Source organism: Sorex fumeus, unplaced genomic scaffold (genome assembly GCF_029834395.1).
Source record: "Sorex fumeus unplaced genomic scaffold, SorFum_2.1 ptg000285l, whole genome shotgun sequence".
In the NCBI taxonomy this organism is placed as follows: Eukaryota; Metazoa; Chordata; class Mammalia; order Eulipotyphla; family Soricidae; genus Sorex; species Sorex fumeus.
The window spans coordinates 336,293-354,963 of NW_026606342.1; the positions used below are offsets into that span (position 1 = coordinate 336,293).

The 18,671-nt window shown below is 51.8% G+C and overlaps 1 protein-coding gene across 1 annotated transcript in view; it reads left to right on the forward strand.

Moving 5' to 3' along the window:
• The window catches only part of FKBP15 (FKBP prolyl isomerase family member 15), a 60,563-nt gene extending 43,131 nt beyond the window's left edge, over positions 1–17,432 (forward strand). Inside the window, exons 20-28 of the mRNA XM_056109512.1 lie at positions 1,526–1,697; positions 4,011–4,147; positions 7,346–7,501; positions 10,309–10,461; positions 12,709–12,828; positions 13,268–13,375; positions 13,740–14,362; positions 15,407–15,503; positions 16,921–17,432. Coding sequence (XP_055965487.1) covers positions 1,526–1,697; positions 4,011–4,147; positions 7,346–7,501; positions 10,309–10,461; positions 12,709–12,828; positions 13,268–13,375; positions 13,740–14,362; positions 15,407–15,503; positions 16,921–16,998 — 1,644 coding nt within the window. The 3' untranslated portion in view covers positions 16,999–17,432. The remainder of the gene's footprint in view (positions 1–1,525; positions 1,698–4,010; positions 4,148–7,345; positions 7,502–10,308; positions 10,462–12,708; positions 12,829–13,267; positions 13,376–13,739; positions 14,363–15,406; positions 15,504–16,920) is intronic.
• Positions 17,433–18,671: the final 1,239 nt, after the last annotated feature.

The following is an 18,671-nucleotide window of genomic DNA, read 5'->3' on the forward strand; positions in this document are numbered from 1 at the left end:
TGAACGTTAGACAGAGTGGCATCTTGAACTCCCAAGGAACCTCAGTGAGCTTGATTATCGTGTGGATATGGTCGATTGTGCTGAATCCTTTTCGGAACCCAGCTTGCTTGCATGGTTGTCCTTCATCTAGTGTTCTGCTAATCCTATTCAGGATGACTCGAGTGAACAGCTTGTAGACGACAGTTGTTGTCTGTAGTTATAGAGAGTTCATGTTTTGCCACCTATGAAGAGAAGTATTGGTGGTTATGTAGCACTAGCACTAGCCTCCTGTTGTTCATCGATTTGCTCGAGCGGGCCCAGTAACATCTCCAATGTGACCATTGTTACTGTGTTTGGCATATCGAGTACATCACGGGGAGCTTGCCAGGCTTTGCCGTGTGGACGAGACACTCTCAGTATCTTGCCAGGCTCTCCAAGAGGGGCAGAGGAATAGAACTCGGGTTGGCCAGGTCAGCCGCGTGCAAGGCAAACGCCCTACCCGCTGTGCTATCACCACTGAATGGACATCCGTGTGGAGCAAGGAAGGGAAAATAAGGGAAAGGGCAAGGCCAAATTTCTCATTGTTTACTTTTTTATAGCTTTAATTTTTGAGTTACCAAAACATTGTCTTCTCAAGAAAAATTTCATGTTATAAAAGTATATATAAACTGACAAACAAAAAGAAAAATATAAGGCACCCAGCACTCTTCTGTCTATATTACTAAGAATCAAAACATTCAGACTCTCTTCTTCACATAAATGTTACCAAAATAAAATCACGTCAAATGTATTTGAAGATCTACTTGCATTTATTTAGCAATGTTCAATGTCCCGTGTCACTGTATTCTAACCGGGTATTTTTTATATTATTATTTTTTTGTTTGTGTTTTGTTTTTGGACCACACCCAGCTGTGCTCAGAGTTTACTCCTGGCTTTGCGCTCAGCGGTCACTCCTGGCAGGCTCAGGGCACCATCTGGGGTGCTAGGGATTGAACCTGGGTCCGGCTCATGCTCGGAAAGTACCTTACCTGCTGTACCATCGCTGGCCCCTTGTAGTACTTTTCTATTAGAAACATACAGGATAAACCTATTATGATTTGCTTGATCACACCCAGTTTTTATGATGAACAATGCTGGCTCGAACGTCCTCGTAGCAACATGAAACCCCATGTAATGTTTCCTAGGGACAAATTTCTTCAAGGGAATTCCTGAGTCAGTGATCACACATTTTGAAGACTTTGATTTTTGATTTTTGGCGGGGAATTGGGGTTTGGACCATATCTGGTGGCACTCAAGACTTCTTACTCCTGGCTCTGTCCTCAGAGGTCACTCCTGGCCATGCTGGGGACACCATGTGTGGTGCTGCACATCTCTCTAGGGCCAGCACAGGCAAGGCGAGCCCCTTGCTGATTTGGATTTAATCAAGGTTGGAGATAGCCTTAGCTCCTTTGCACCGGTTTATTTAGCCTGTGTGTGAGGTTGGTTGATCACTTTGATGTCACCTCCTTTAAAGTTTGTTTTCTTTTTTTCCTTTGTTTCTCTTTAGGCCAAGGTGACAGAAGAGTTAGCTGCAGCCACTGCACAGGTATCTCACTTGCAGCTGAAGGTGACAGCGCACCAGAAGAAAGAGACCGAGCTGCAGGTGCAGCTGAGCGACAGCTCCAAGGAGATGGACCTCCTCAGGACCCAGCTGGCCAGGCTGCAGGCCGAGCGCTCAGGCAGGTCCTGGGGAAGGGGGCGGGGACTTGGCCTGGAAACTTGAGGAATTAGCGTGTGTTTTTTCTAATCCTCTTGACATAATCCTCATGACATTTGTGTTGGACCAAACAAAAAATGAAGGCCCAGGTTTCTGCATGATTCCATAGCAGACAAGCAGAGCACTGAGTCTTCCTCCGTCTCCAATTCTGGTTCGTGGCCACACTTCTGCTCTGCTTGGGCGACCATTGGCTTCAGCAGCTTTGGCATTTAGTGATTCGCCCCCGGGCCTGAAAAAACTTGTGTGTTCCCTAGTCTTGAGCACAACGGGAGTTTACAAAGCTGGTTCTGGGGCTGGAGAGGTGGTCCAGCCGGTAGGGCTCATGCCTTGCACACAGGCAGCCTGGGTTCATTCCTGGTACCCCAGAGAGTCCCCCAAGCCAGCCAGGAGTGATCCCTGAGGACAGAGCCAGGATGGGTGTGGACCTCGAACCAAACCAAACATTACAGAAGCAGCAGCAGGTACTTTCCTACCGGCTAGGTTGCAACTCTGAACCCTGAGAGTCCAGGCCCCCTGCCTGGCTTATTTCTGTTCCATTGCCCAATTCACCCAGGATACCAGCCAGCTTGTTGATTGCCTCAGCACATCCCATACTTCCTGATTTCCTTTTTTTGTCTATGCTGTTCTTTGGACCTGGTGTGTTTACCATCTGGCATTTGCCTCTGTTCTCTCTAAAACCTGATATTTTCTTTTTTTTAAGGGACTTTCCTGATTTCTTACATAGCATTTTTTGGCATGGGTGCATTGTCACAGTTAGCCTTTGACCAGTGCCAGTGGCAGGGCTTATGTCTCCCCCCATAGAATGCAGGGGGGCCGAGTCCGTGTCTTGCTCCCCTTTGTGAAGGTCTTTCCTCAGTGCTGGGCACAAACCGCAGTGCTCAAGTCAGGACACTCGAATAGAAGGTTCTTGAATTCAGGCTCTGGATTCATCCATGCAGTTTATAGACACCTGTGGAGGAAACAGGTGGGACCAGAGAGCAGGTGCAGCTAAAGCAGCGGCAAGGTTGGGAGGAAGCGGAGTTTCCTCACTCGTGGGGGAAACTGAATATCACTAATGTCTGCTCATAAATGATGCCTTGAAATTCAGTGCCTTTCCCTTTCCAGCGGGTATGGGGAACCTCTGGCCCGTGGGCTATAGAAGGCCCACAGAGTCCCTTGGGTCTCCTGGCCTGGTATGTGACAGGACCAACATGTGCTTCTCATGGCTGCCTGCAGCCTGCCTGCCTGTTTCAAACAGCCAGCGAGTGATGGAGATGCCCAAATAGCCTTGACAGGAAGTAGGTTCCTGACCCTGGTGGGAGATCATCCGGGGCCAGGAACTGATCAGGGGAGTTTAGTGTCATACATATCCCCCCCTTTCTGTTTCCAGGCTTCCCTGTAACAGTTCTCTCAAGAGCACCACACAAGTCTCTCAAGTTCTCCAAATAAATTTCAGGCCGACAGTGTAGCTTAGTGGTAGAGAACATGTTTTTGTTTTGTTTTTGTTTTGGGGCCATACCTGGCAATGCTCAGGGTTCCTCCTGGCATCTGAACACCTGTTTTGCATGTCTGAGGTTGTGAGTTCAAGACCCTGGAACTCTTTTATTTTTTTTTTCTTTTTCCATGTATTACACTAAAAAAATATTTCAGGAACCAGAGAGGTAGTACCAGGGGTAAAGCCTTGGTTGCTTGCTTCGGGTTCAATCCCTGGTACCACGTATGGTCCCCAAGCACCGTCAGGAATGACCCAGCTCAGCTCGATGTGATCCAGACTCCCCTCTTGTTTTGCTTTTTTTTGGGGGGCGGGGGAGGTCACACCCAGCAATGCACGGGGTTTACTCCTGGCTCTGCAATCAGGAATTATTCCTGGCGGTGCTCAGGGGACCACATGGGATGCTGGGAATCGAACCCGGGTCAGTTGCGTGCAAGGCAAATGCTCTACACGCTGTGCTATCACTCTAGCCCCAGACTCCCCTCTTAAAAAAATTTTTTTTTTCAGATAGGTTTATTTGAGAACAGCTGTTAGAAGCAAATGCTGCAAAATGTCCCAACTCCCAGGAAAGTCGAGACCATCTCACCTGGGTTCTATGAAAGAGCCTGGAACAAGATTAGAGACGGGTCTGGTTAGGGCTTTGTGAGGGTGAGATACTGTCAGGGGGTGAGGAGATGGAGGAGGAGAGGAAGGCGGTCAGGGCAAGATGGGGAGGGGGCGGCAGGAAACAGCGGGAAGGAGCTCTGGGCTGCTTAGAGTCCGGCCTGGCTCTGCTCTATCCGAGTCTCTGCTGTTCCATCGCAGAGTTCCAAGAAGCCTCTGAACAAGCACAGTCCAAACTCAAAACGGAAAAGCAGAGCCGGAAGCAGCTAGAACTCAAGGTGACAGCCTTGGAGGAGGAGCTCACCGACCTTCGAGCCGAGAAGGAGTCTCTGGAAAAGGTGAGTGCATGAGGGTTCTCACCTCGCCCGAGTGGCTACTGGAGCCACATAGGATTAACTGCTTAAGAAATGATCTCTCGGGGCTGGAGCAATAGCACAGTGGGTAGGGTGTTTGCCTTGCACGCAGCCAGCCCGGGTTCGATTCCCAGCATCCCATATGGTCCCCCGAGCACCGCCAGGGATAATTCCTGAGTGAAGAGCCAGGAGTGACCCAAAAAGCAAAAAAAAAAGAAAAAAGAAAAAGAAATGATCTCTCTGGGCAGGAGCAATAGCACAGCAGATAGGGCGTTTTCCTTGCACGCAGCCAACCCAGGTTTGATTCCCAGCATCCCATATGGTCCCCCGAGCACCGCCAGGGGTAATTCCTGAGTGCAGAGCTAGGAGTCACCTCTGTGCATCACCGGGTGTGACCCAGAAAGAAAAAAAAGAAAAAATATTCTTGCATTCTCTCACTCTCTCTTTGCCTCCCTCCCTCCCTTCCTCCCTCCCTCCTCCACCCCCCTCCACTACCTCTCTCCCTCTGTCTCATCACCCCCAGCTCAGCAGTGCTCAGGACTTATTCCTGGCTCTGCACTCAGGGATCACTCCTAATGAGGGGACCATATTGGATGATAGTAATCAAACTTGTGTTGTCTGCATCCAAGGCAAGTGCCCTGCTGCTGAACTATGCTCTGGCCACTGCACCTTCTCTCTTTTTTGGGGGGTGGCCGCACCCGGCAGTGCTCAGGGCAGACTCCTGGCTCTGTGCTCAGAGATCACTCCTGGGCTGGGCTCGGGGGGACCATCCGAGGTACTAGAAGTCAACCTGGGATCAACCACATGTAAGCCATGAGCTTTTACTCCTTGTACTTTTTCTCTGGCCCCTTAATACCTTTTTATATCATGGACACTGGGCTAATAAAACTAAACTCTTTCTTGTTCTTGGTTTGGTTTGGTTTGGTTTGGGGGCCACTTTGGGTGGTGCTCAAGGCTCTGCACTCCGGAACCACTCCTGGCGGTTCTTAGAAGATACTATGGGATACCAGGGTCAAATGCAGGTTAGCTGCGTGTAAAGCAAATGCCTTACCTGCCAGACTGTCCCTCTTGTTTATGGAGAAGGGGTTTAGGACAAATTCTTGTGCTCAGTGCCTTTTCCCAACTCTGCTCAGGAGTGGCGATTGGCTGACTTGATGTGGTGTCAGGGATTTGAATAGGGGACAGCAGCGTGCCAGGAAAGTGCCTTAACACTTGTTCTGTCTCTGTGGCCCCTCTTAATTCTTTCTAACTATTGCAGAGTAATCCACAATGAAGTTATATTTATCTAACTACCTGTTGATAGATACCAATGTTTTTACTATTCAATAATTGTGACCACTTTGCTACAAATTGTTATTATTATTTCATAATTTTGACATTTTCATAGGCTAGTTTACTTAAATCATAAATGCTGGGTCAGATCAGATGCTATGTTTCAGAAAAACATTTTAGTATTGCCAGGTTTCACACTCAAAATGTATGCTAGTCGCATTTCTAGGACTATTGGACAAACCTATTTTTCCACATTCCAACTGTGCATGTATCCATTTGTTTTTGTTTTGGGGTCACACCCAGGAATGTTCAGGGGTTTCTCCTGGCTCTGCACCCAGGCATCACTTAGTGGTACTCAGAGGACCATGTGGGATGTCCTGGGTTGGCCACATGCAAAGCAAACATCCTACCCACTATACTATCACTCCGTCTCACGTGTTTTTTTTTTTAATATTTTTGATATTTTGGGTCGAATTTTTTGTCTTGTTGTATTATGTATGTTTATGAGTAGTGAGCTTTTATATAGTTAATATCTATTTGCATTTCTTTTTAAATTTCTAATGTTCTTTAACCTTAATCGGATTATATCAGTTTGATTTGTAAGCAGTATTAAGGATTTTAAATCCTTTGTGAGTCGTAGGTACTCTGAGTACTTTTGCTGTCTCTTACCCTTGTAGGTATCTTTTTGTGTGTTAATAGGTGGATGTGAGTTACTGCATTGAGAAACAAAACATTCCGATCTTTTTTCTCCTTTTCCACTTCCCTTCCCTTTGTCGTTGTTGCTGCTGTGATGGCCAGGGAGGGGGTACACACACTTTGCCACAGTGCGATAGGGGTTGCACACTGGTCGTGGTACTCATCACGGCAGTTGTGACATTTGCCCTCAGTTGGCAAGCACCGCAGATGGCATACTTGAGGTCCTGCAATTGCAGACGGCAGCACTGCCCGGATCCCGCTTGGCATGTGTGGCAGTGACGGGAAGGCAGTGGCACTGTCCCAGCACCGCCTGGGGTTTCTGCCTCTGTTCCAGGAAAGAACAGTGTTCTCGGGTATCAGTAAAGCTCCCAGGTAAAGCCCTGCTGACTTAGGGGCTTTGTAGGGGATAAGCTCTAGTCTGCATTTTCCGTGCCTTCTGTGATTTAACCTGATTGTTTTTTGAGAGCAAGTCCAGTTCCTTCTAGATTTTGGCATTTTCAGAGTTTCATTGTCACTGAGACCACAATGGTGCCCATCTTTGTAGCACAAGGTTTTTTGTCTTATTTTGTGGCCTCTCTTGGCTGCTCAGGGATCGCTCCTAGCAGTGCTTGAGGGACCATGGTACAGGGGTATGGTTCAAGGGCTCGAACCATGGGTCACTTTGTGCAAGACAAGCATTCACTTTTTGTACTCTCTCTCCAGCCCTTGTCACAGTCTTTTTGGACTTGATTTATTGCTTCCTGAAGGAAAATTAGAGAAGTTCACGCTGGTGGCAGGTTTATAGTTGAACGTTGTATGCCTGAAACTATTATGAAGAACTTTGTAAATCACAGTGCTTTAAGAAAAATAGTAATTTGTGGAATTCCCAGTGTTTTGCCAGTATTTTGTGGCATTCTCAGTATTTTGACAGTAATTTTCACAGAATTGCCATCTAAAGAGAGAGAGCCCATATATTTCCCCCAGGGATAGAGTCCATTTCCTGGTGTCCTCACCACTGCTAAGGATTTTTGCCTCGTCTTACGGAAGGTATACTTTCTTCTTGTTTTCCTTTTTGTCACCGAGTAACCAAGAATGCTAATGAATAGGGGAACACAGACCAAAAAGGCATTCTTTCCAGAAATAAGGTAAGAACCCAGAGATGTCAGTATCTGTTGCCACCCACCCCATCTCTCCTAGTGAACAGCTTGAGCTGATTGTGGTTCCCTTGTTCCGAAGAGCCTTTCAGAAAGGAAGAAGAAGTCCGCACAGGAGCGCTGCCAGGCCGAGGAGGAGATAGATGAAATCCGCAAAGCACACCAGGAGGAACTGGACAAACTCAAGCAGCTCCTGAAAAAGGCTCGGGTGTCTACAGACCAGGCGGCTGCGGAGCAGGTAACGGGAGCCAGGTGCACATTTGGGAATAAAGGAACTACAGGAGCTGCTAGCTTCTTCCTTGGCCTTTAGTATGACTGCTCCGTAGTTGTTGAACAGTGGAGGAAAGCAGTCCAGCTGATGCAGAAGAGGCAGGCAGGGTCCAGTAGAGAAATCTCCCATTTCGTCTTATTTTCTTTTTTTTTTTCTTTTTGGGTCACACCCAGCGATGCTCAGGGGCTACTCCTGCCTCTGCACTCAGGAATTACTTCTGGCAGTACTCAGGGGACCAGATGGGATACTGGGAATCGAACCCGGGTCGGCCACGTGTAAGGCAAACGCCCTACCCACTGTACTATCACTCCAGCCCCCTCATCTTATTTTCTTATTCTTGTATTATTCTAGTTTTTAGGCCACACCCAGAGGTGATCTGGGGCTACTCCTGGGACCGTGCTGAGAGGTCACTGCTTGTGGTACTCAGAGGACCATGTGGGGCCTGGGGTATTGAGCCCAGGTCAGCTGTGTTCATGACAAGTGCTCTACCCACTGCACTATCTCTGTGGCCCCACTTTTTTCTTTATTGAAACTTGAGTGAAATTTTTTAGTCATATAAGTCAAAAGGGAAAAATACATGTTTTCTGGGTCACTTCTGGTTATAGTACTTGGGTTAAATTCTGCATCTCAGGGGATGACACAGTGCCAGGGATCAAACTTGGGCCTCCCTCATGCAACGTTCCCTCTCGGCCCAGTCTGGGTGTGTGTGTGTGTGTGTGTGTGTGTGTGTGTGTGTGTGTTGGGGTTGAACGCAAGTCTCATGTATGCAAGGCACTTCGCGGCTGAGCTGCATTCCCATCCGTAAAAAAGTCCTTTCTGTCTCCCTTTCTCTCTCCTTCTCCTTTCTCATCCTCTCCCTCTCTCTCTCTCTCCTCCTCCCTCCCTCTTTCTCTCTCCTTCCCTATCCCCCTCCCCCCCTCTGTATTTGGACCAGGACTCACTCCACTCTCTAACCTGTCTTTGTACCTAGGGATCACTCTGGGTGGTGTTCAGGGGCCCACATGTGGTACCTGGGATTGAACCCAGGATTGAATCTGGGGTTGAACCTCGTGCAAGGCAAGCTCTCTGCCAGCTGAACGATCTATCACTCTGGCCTCCTGTGAAAATGTCTTTATGAAAAACTAATTTCAAACAGGGTCAGGCCAAAGTCTGAACACCTGGCACCATCTTCTGAATGCAGAGTATCTTTGAAAAGGAGGGATTTAGGGGCCCGAGCGAGAGCACAGCGGGGAGGGCGTTTGCCTTGCACGCAGCCGACCCAGGTTCGATCCCCAGCATCCCATATGGTTCCCCGAGCACTGCCAGGAGTAATGCCTGAGTGCAGAGCCAGGAGTATTCCCTGAGCATTGCTGGGTGTGGCCCAAAAAGCAAAAAAAAATTTTAAAAAAAAAGAGGGATTTAGTTACTGGATCAGAGAACTGGGGAGAGTGGCTGCCCACAGCTCTGTCTCTGGCCCATTTGGCAGCAGATTTTACACTGTAAGTTCATAAAGTCATTTATATTCATTTGTATGCCCATTTTAGTGGTGCCCTTGCTTTTATCACTGCTAGGAATTTTTTTATATTTTTATTGATTGAGGTTTTGTGGTTTACAGTATTATTAATGATTTCCCTGCCTCTGGGAATTTTGACAAAAATAAATGTCTATCAGTTTGGGGCCCAGGACTTGAAAAATGTAATAGTATTATCACTTTCTGGAGACCAATGAATGTGGCTAGAGGCACAGAAAAGGTAGTGGGTAGAGTGCCTTTTGGAGTCTGGTAACTAATTGCATCTTCCTGCTTTCATTAAAGATCCACATTTCTGAGGGTAGAATGATAGGGCAGCAGCAAAGCGCTTGCCTTGCATGCAGCTGACCTGGGGTCAATCCCTGGCATCCCATATGGTCCCTGAGCACCAGCAGGAGTGATTCCTGAGCAAAGAGCCAAGAGTAACTGAGTGTCTGAGGTTGTGACCCCAAAAGAAACAGACAAAACCCCTCACTAAGGTCTTTCTTTTGCGTGTATGTGCCACACTAGCCTTGCCCAGTTTGGTGCTCTCTGGCCCCTGCCTGTGAAGCGGGATTGAACCCGCTTCCTGTGTACAGGAAGAGCGTGTGCTTCAATCTATTGAGGTCCTGTGGTCCTAATGAAGGTCAAAATTGGTTTCAAAAGTTGTTTCCTCAACCCAGGTGCCCAAGAATAGATGAATCGTTAAAGAAACTACAGTATATCTACACAATGGAATACTGTGCAGCAGTTAGGAAAAAATGAAGTCATGAAATTTGTCTATAAATGGACGGATATGGAGAACAGCATGCTGAGTGAAATGAGTCAGAAGGAGGGGGCAGATAATAGAATGATTGCACTTATTTGGGGTATATAAAAGTATATAGTAGAAGACTAATAATATCCATGGCCAGGGAAAACAGGAGCTAGGAGGACTGGTCAGTGGTTGGAACTAACCACAAGTGTGTGTGGAGCTGAGGGTAGGTAAGATAGAGGAGGGGCCAGTATGACAAGAACAGCTGGGAGTGATCACGCTGGACAAGATCTGAGTGTTAAAAAGTAGGGAAAGGGGATTTTCTTGATAACCTTTCAGTGTCAGTATTGCAAACCACAGTGCCCAGAGGGAGGTGGGGGGGGGAGAGAGAGAGAGAGAGAGAAAGAGAGAGAGAGGGAGAGAGGGAGAGAGGCACTTGCCATAGCTGTTTTTTCCTTTTCTTTTCCGTACGAAAGCTGGGCTTTCCTAAACGTGACAGGGTCCCTGACTGTGGGCCTTGACTTCTCTTGGCAGCTGTCCCTAGCGCAGTCTGAGCTGCAGACCCAGTGGGAAGCCAAGTGTGAACATCTGTTGGCATCTGCCAAGGACGAACACCTGCAGCAGTACCAGGAAGTGTGTGCGCAACGGGACGAGAGCCAGAAGCAGCTGCTCCAGCTCCAGACAGAGGTAGGCGTGCCGGCCGACTTAGAGTGCCCGCGCCGTGGAGGAAAACAGGTTACGTGGGTCTCGTAAGTTCATAGGAACCTACCAGCCGTAAATAGCTTGAGAATAAGACCCACAGCTGATCAGCTCTCCTGTTTATCAGCAGTTGTTTGAATACTTCTTTGGGATGACAGGTCAGTGACCTACAAGAAAGAAGAGCAGCTTGACTACTCTGAACTGTGATTTCCATCATTATTCAGTCCTTCATCTACTAAACAAAGATTCCCTGATTACCAGTTGTATTCTGGAAACTGTGCTAAGGGAAAGGCTTACAAAGATCTCTGCCCTCAGAAACCTCACAGTAAAATGAATCTTGGAAGAGAGCAACACGCTGCAGAGATGTCTCCCTACCCCGTGCCAGACTGATTTCATCCAGGCACCTTACAGGGGGGCAGCTGTATCCCTCCAACTCCCCCAAAAGAACCCTGGCAGCCGCAAATCCCCAGAACCCTGTTTACCACTGTGCTTACAGCCAGCCTCCTCAGGCTGTCCCTGAAGCCCACCCCCAGCCCCCAACCCCCAACCTCCACCCATGCATGAGATTGAATCTGCTGAAAAGCCCAGGTCTGTGGGACTTGTGACTGAAATCTCCAGGCTCATCCGGAGTTGGAAATAGGCCCCGCCTCCCATCTCCCTGGGCTTCCTGTTTCCCCAGCAGTCACCCCACAAACTGCCTCTGGGCGCCATTGAAGCGCATTAACAACGATGATCCAGAGACTCACAAATGAAATCTCGGAAGGGAGAAACACACTGCAGAGATGCTTCTGGACCCCAAAATCACCAGCCCACATGTTAGTGATCTCTACTACAGGGCCTGTCACTCATAACAAGCAAGCACTGTAGCACGGTCCTCCTGTTGTTCATCGATTTGCTCGAGCGGGCACCAGTAACGTCTCCATTGTGAGACTTGTTACTGTTTTTGGCAGATTGAATACGCCACGGGGAGCTTGCCAGGCTCTGCTGTGCGGGCCGGATACTCGTGGTAGCTTGCCAGGCTCTCCGAGAGGGACGGAGGAATCAAACCTGGGTCGGAGTGATAGTACGGCAGGGAGGGCGTTTGCCTTGCACGCAGCCTGCCTGGGTTCAATTTCCAGCATCCCATATGGTCCCCCGAGCTCTGCCAGGATTAATTCCTGAGTGCAGAGCCAGGAGTAACCCCTGAGCATCGCCAGGTGTAACTCATAACAAGCAATACCAAATAAATTATTTAGTATCTGCCTTTGGGGCAGGCTTGGATGGCGGTGGTAAAATTTGAAGTAATTGTGGAGGGAAAGAATGGGCAAGTGTAGTGGTGGTGGATTGGTGTTGAAATATTGAATGTGATCAGTTACTGTGAACTACTCTCTGAAAGTCAAGTTTAAAACCACAACAACAGAAGACCCTCACAGTTCAGGAAGGAGACAGAAACAAAGACGAGTGTCCTCGGGTTCTGGGTCAGAGTTCCCAGAAGGAGGTGAGATTGGAGCTGCGCTGTGAGGGACGAGTAACTGGTCATGTGGGAAGATGGGCAGAAGGTCATGGGCAGAGCGCTGAGATGAAGCATGGGGTACGAAGGGACCATCCGGCGTGAGTGGGGGAGAGGTGCGGGGTCTTGGTGTGAGTGTTGCCTCCACTAGAGTCGTGGCAGCATCTTTCCTTAAACTGTCCAGCTGCAAATCTTTTTGTTGTTCTTTATTTCTATTCGGGGCCCATGCCTGGCAGTGCCAAGCAGCTACTCTTGACTCCTAGGGGGTCAGTCCCAGCAGTGTTCGGGGGACCAGGTCGTCACGGGGCTCAAGCCCAGGGCTCCTGCATACAGAGCGCACGCTCAGTCCTTTGAGCCACCTCCTCAGCCCCACTTGAAAACCCTTGACTCAGAGGGGGAGGACCTTCTCGTAGGCAAATAGGTTATTGCCAGTGCCAGTTCATAGGTCTGTATGGCCAGAATTAAGGCTCCCACCCTTTTCCCCAGGATATTCTTGATTAGGAACAGGGCATGCTTGGGAACAAGGAGACAGTTGAGGAAACGGAGGTGATGTTGTGAGTTGTGATCAAGTGAGAGGGATTAGAGTGCCCGGAGTTAGCAGGTCGGGACAGAGATGGCGGGGTGGGTACCACAGAGCCGCAGGAGGTGAACCTTGGTGCTTCAATGGGCCTCCTCCTCTCCGTGCGGATCTCACCTGGTGTCAGGGTACGGGGCCACAAAATAAACGTGATCCTTTTGTTTTACAGTGTTCAGCCCTCCAGGCCCAGGTCTCAGTCCTGACCGAGCAGCATGAACGGCACCTCCGGGCCCTGGAGCAGAGCAAGTCCCAGACGCGTGGGGGTGAAGCGCCTGATCCCTCTGAGACGGTGAGCGGTCCTTGAGGCAGGAGGATACGGCCCATCCCGGGTGCTGATAGCTTTATCTGACTGTCAGTGCCCGCCCCAGGCTACCTCTCCTGGGCCTCTGAGTCTTAGGAGGAGTGGGAGTTGGCGAAGCATCTAGCAGGCAGGTTCCCTCGGGCTCTCGGAGCTGGTTCCAGGCAGTCAGTGGTCTGTCATTAGGCACTGGACACGTGCTCCACTGATGACTCGCTCTGGGGAGCCCTTTTTCCAAGTGCCGCTGACCGTGTCACGGCATCCTCTCATGGCCTCAGGGTCACAGTGACCAGCGGTGTCCCCTGCAGACTTCTAACAGGCCTTCATCACAGCTGTCCAGACTCATCTCTGGATCTCAGCGCCATCGTTAAGGACCTGAGTCGGGCAGTGGGTCACGAGGCCCCTTTTCCCTCCTCTCTTCTTCACCCAGGTCAAGAAGATCATGAACCAGGTATTCCAGTCCTTGCGAGGCGAATTTGAGCTGGAGGAGTCGTACCAGGGCAGGACCATTCTGGGGACCATCATGAACACGATCAAGGTGCAGGCGGCAGCTGATGGGAACCGTCAGAATGGGGCCTTGTTTCCTAAGTCTCTTCTCAGAAACTGTGATTTCAAACGGTTCCAAGACAGTCTGTTGGGAGTAAAACATACCTGCAATGGCTTGCTCTCGTTTTCGATTTGGGGCCACACCCGGCAGTCCCCAGGGGTCATTCCTGGGGATGGCACTCAGGAACCCAGCCCTTCGAGCCAGCCGTCCCAGAGGGTCTTTACCCAGATAGAGGCGGCAGCCTTGAGAGAGGGAGAAGCAGAGTCCGTTGAGCTGGCCCAGCGTGTTTCTCTGGGCGAGGGCTGTCTGCTGTTTCCTGTCAGTGATGTCCCCTCCTCCTTGCCTCCTTGGGCAGATGGTGACGCTTCAGCTGCTAAACCAGCACAAGCAAGAGAAGGGGGAGAGCAGCAGCGAAGACGACGAGGAAGAAGAACAGCAAGCTCGCGGCCCCTCCCAGGAGCAGTCTGGCCCGGCCGGTTCCAGGGGTCCAGCTTCTGGAGCCCCGCGTGGGGAGAAGCAGGAGTCCCCGGGGCAGCAGGCAGTGACGGACACCGAGCCACCGCCTTCGCCAACCCTCCCTGCCCCACAGGACGGTGCTGAGAAGAGAGGGGAACCCCTGGACGCAGAGGGGCACTCGGAGAGGACAGAACCAGCTTCGCTTTTGGCGCCCCCAACGTCCATCCCCCCCAGGCCTCCAGGCCCTGTCGCCGTGGACTTGGCGTGTGAGGAGACCCTTGCTGCCAGGCCAGGGGGCCCACCGAAACCCGCCGGCGAGGGGATACAGGATGCTTCCACGGGACTGGCCGTGACGTCAGAGCCCGGGGAGGACCCTCTGGCCACAAGGCCCCCAAGTCCAGGCGTGCCTCAGTCTCAGGAACTGAAGGAAGATTCAGCTGCCGGGGAGCTGGCGAGCACGCAGGCAGGCGCTGCCCCTGCGGGCACCGCGCTCGGACCCAGCCGCTCCCCTCCGAGTGCCAGGTGGGTTCCCCCTAACGGTTCTAGGGGCGCGGGTGCTGTCTGTTTCGGAGCCGGCAGCTCCTCACTCAGAGACACGTTCATCCGCTCCCTCCCTCCCGCACGTGTCTGCAGTATTCGATATTGGGAACGAGGAAGGCTGGCTCTGAGGCTCTGGGGCGCTGCGATCGACAGAGTGATCTTCTTTTGTTTTGTGTTTCGTTTTGCTTGGGGCCATACCTCGTGGTGCTGGGGGCTTCCTCCTGGCTCTGGACTCAGAATTCACTCCTTCCTGCTCGGGCTGGGGGGACCCTCTCTGGGGGGCGGGGTTGAGCAGGTGCCTTTCACCTGCGTGCGCTCTCCAGCCGGGGCTTGATTCTTGGTCTGGGGAGCTTTGAGGCTGGATGCTCATGCCCTAGGGAAGTGGGCTCCGTGCTCGAAGAGCAAGTAACAGCATCTGGGAGGGAAGCGGCAGGGAGTCCTCCGCTTTGGAGAGAGGAGAGGGGGACGGACACTTTCCTGGCGCAGGATGGGGAGGCGAGTTCCCAGAGTGGACTGGCACATGCCAAAGCTGCAGCATGGGGTCACAGGGGAGGTGACACAGAACTAGAAGGAGGAGCAGTGGTCAGGAGGGTGGTGGTAAACGGGCTGCAAAACCAGGCAGGGGCCCAGTCATGGGAGTCTGTGTTAATGCTTGGACCTCAGGGACAAACTGGAATCGGAACTCAGGCTGAAGAGTGGCATGATCTGGTTTCTTTGTTTGAAAGACCGTTCTGACTTAGATGGTGGAGGGAATCCAGGGAACCAGGAGACTGGCGTGGAGGGGGTGGGCTTTCCCACGGGCACTGTGATCTAGAGCAGGCATCACCCTTGCTGTGACTTGATCTTCCATAGTGTCTCTGGGGACCACACCTGACAGCACAAGTGCGCGGCTCCTGGCAGTGCGTGGGGGACCGTTTGCAGTGCCAGAGAGCAGACCCAGGCCTCCCGCATGCCAGGCATGCGCTGAGCCCTTTGAACTCTCTCTCCAGCACTGCCACTTGGTTTTCATGCCTTTTTTTCTTTCAGTCTAGCGGAGGACGAAGAGGATGAGCTATTTAAAGGGGCAACGCTCAAAGCCCCAGGCCCCGAAGCACAAACTGAGGATGAGGATGAAGACGAGGTGGTAAGGAATTCCCAGGCGCAGTATGGGCCTCCCTCCGCCACCTGGGGACCCTTCCCCACTGGCACCGAGAGAGCCAGAGTGTCCTGGTGGCCGGCGCCCTGGGCTTTGTGTGCAGGGCCCTGTGGCAGCAGGCTAAGGGCTGGACGGGAGCAGCTCTGTGAACGTGGTGGGGATGGGCACATTCCCTTTCTCTCCTGAGGCCAGTGGCCAGTTCTGACCTGGCACCTGTGTCCTACATTAGAGCGCTGAAGCTTTAGTATTCCTCAGCTCAGCGGGCTGCAGCTTGTATCTTAGAACTGTGGAAGACGTAAAAGTTCTTCATTCCTGGGGCCCAGAGAGTACAACAGGTGGGTGCTTGCCCTGCATACAGCCAACCAGATTTAATGCCCAACATCCCATATGGGCCCCCTGAGCACCGCCAGGAGTAACCCCAGAGCATTGCCAGGTGTTGCCCCCCAGACAAAATAAACAGAGAAGGATCTTCAGTCCTGAACTGATGAGGTAGTGATCTCGGCACTTCGACCACATCTGTTGGAAAGAGGACTGGGGCCCAGGAGAATTAGAGTATGCCCACGGTCACATAACCAGTCCAAGGTTGCGCCGTAGAAGTGGGGAACGCAGAGGGCCTGCAAAGCAAGCTGTGGCCTATGTTTGAAAGTCCTGTGCTGTCAGCGTCCCGAGACCCCTTTCTTGATGCCCAGAGAGCACTTGGGGTCTTTCCATGGCGGAGTGGGTCTCCGACCGTGCGGCGTTCCCTTCCCTTGGGGCCTCCTTGGTGCCTGCTCTGGGCCACTTTAGCTCCCAGAGCTGAGAGCACCACAGAGCACATGCAGTGCCGTAGCATCCTTCCCTGGGGCCCACACCCCTTTCCCCCTCTCCCCCGCCCCCCCGGTTGGAGTGGGCAGGGTAGTGGATGCTCCTGCCTTAAGTCCCAGCCATCTTTAGGGATTCTCGGCCTGGTGAAGTGACCAGATCTCTGCATGTAACTTGGTACGAGTGGCCAAGCTCAGGGCCACCTCAGGTCTGGGCATGTTTCTCCCAGCCACACCATCTTCTTCCTGGCCTCCTCATCTTCCTGCAGCCTCTCTTCCCCGCTGCTCTGCTGTTCTTTCTGCTGCCATCTCTCCCCTTCGGCCCATTTCCCCACATACAACATGTCAGCTACCTCCCGAGAGAAAACCTGTCTCGTCAGTACACGTGCCGTACAAATAAATGACATTAGCCAAACTGCCTGGCTCTTCTCGTCTCTGCTAAAGACTGCCTCGTTTCTGCACGCTGGTCTCTGCTCGCCCTGGAAGCCCTCATTGTGCCAGCTGTAGGGGTCTCCTTCCCACCCTGGGGCCACCATCTCAGAGGAGGGCCCATCCCTCTGGGGCAGGGACAGGTGAGGACTGACCACTCTTTCCTGTCTTGTCAGAGCATGAAGGGACGCCCGCCCCCGATCCCCCTTTTTGGAGATGATGACGATGATGATGATATTGACTGGCTGGGATGAAGACCCGGAAACCAGCCCCACACTTGCAGGGAAGGTTTCTCTGAGAGCCAGACCTTCCCTGAGCGCAGTCGCGTCCGGCGCCAGGGTGCGGTGAAGGTGGCGCCTTCTGAGAACAGCGGTTGAGCTACCCAGGAGCCTGACTTCAGAGTACAGGGTTGCGGCTGCTGCTGGTGACTTGCTCAGTCCCACTCGGGGGCGAGCCGGAAGCTTCCAGCAGGTCCGTGACAAGAGTCTCACCCTCCTGCCAAGCTTTTTACTCTCCGCTAACTCGGACTCATCTGGGGAACTCGGTCTCTTCCCAGTGACCCAGCCACAGGACCTCTTGCCTGGGATGTGGTCTCGGGGGTGGGACGAATGCCCCCAGCCCCCAGCCCCCAACCAGCCTCACCTGCAGTCCCGGGACATGTATCTGTTCTCTGCCTTAAATCTTGACTCGAGGCCAATGAATAATTGATGTTAACAGAACTAATAAATGTTCTTGCACTTGACTTGCACTTGACCCCAGCTCTCGGGGATGAAGTGAATGTGATCTGTGCTTCTCTGGGGACCTTGGGGTAGGAGGGGATGCAGACAAGGATCGCTTAACATAGACGAAAGCAGTGACAGACCCCTAAAGCCCCCGGCAGGCATTGTGGGTATCTGAGGACCCGTCCTAGTCTTCTCAGTTCTGGCGGGCCCCACCCCACACTTTGAAGACCACGAAGAGTGGTGAAGAGCCTTTACACCTGACCTTCATCCCTCTTGGCACCTGCGGGATTTCCCACTACTCTGAGAGCCATTCACGCTTGATCTGAACTTGGGAATAAGACCAACAAAGAGAAACCATGCAATCAGTCTTCAAAAGCATAATGATTTTAATAAAAATACTCCCTGATTCAAAAGTGTTCATGAGACAAATCTAAATCCCACCTCCCTGGCTGAGCCATTCTCTGTAATGACAGCTTTGCACCTGCCCACCACAGGTGGGATGCGGCAGTGAGCACCCCCAGGGACTGACCTTTGCTGTCTGAGACTTGTGTAGCACTTGATACAGCTGTAACAGAAGATAGGGCCTCTTTTTTGGAGGAGAAACCGGCTTTGGGAGGTAAAGTAACATACTCATGATGCTACAGCCATTGGGCAGCAAAGCAAGAATTCAGACCCTGGCAGATTGCCAAGTGAGGATTCTTGGCTGCCCCGCAGGCCGCCCCTCCCCTGCCTGATGCTCAAGGGATGTCTGTCAGAGAAGTCAAGGCTGCCGGGCCTCCCCCCCAGACCTCCTTAGAATGTTTCAGACGAGTCATAGGGAAATAAGCACAGGCCTTCTGGCCACCAGTGTGCTGACAGCCCCGATGCACTGGTTGCCCTCGTCGCCTCAGCGGGACACCCGTGCGGCTTTACCCCTCATCCGAGCCGCAGGATGGACACGGACCTGGCGTCCCAGCTCTGCCTCCGACAGCCACCCAATGAACAGCTTCCATGCTGAGGCCAGAAACCATTCTGCTATGCCTGAAGACCGAGTTAATGCTGTTTAAGTGCTTGGAACACTCCTGGCACGTAATACAGCAGAGGTGGCATGTTGGGCAACAGCACCCGGGTGACTTGGCTCTGAAGAATGTGGAAATGCCCACCGAGGCCAAGCGTACGCTTTGTCTAGAATGTTGTTTTGCAGAGCCCCCTACGCCTTTAGTCTT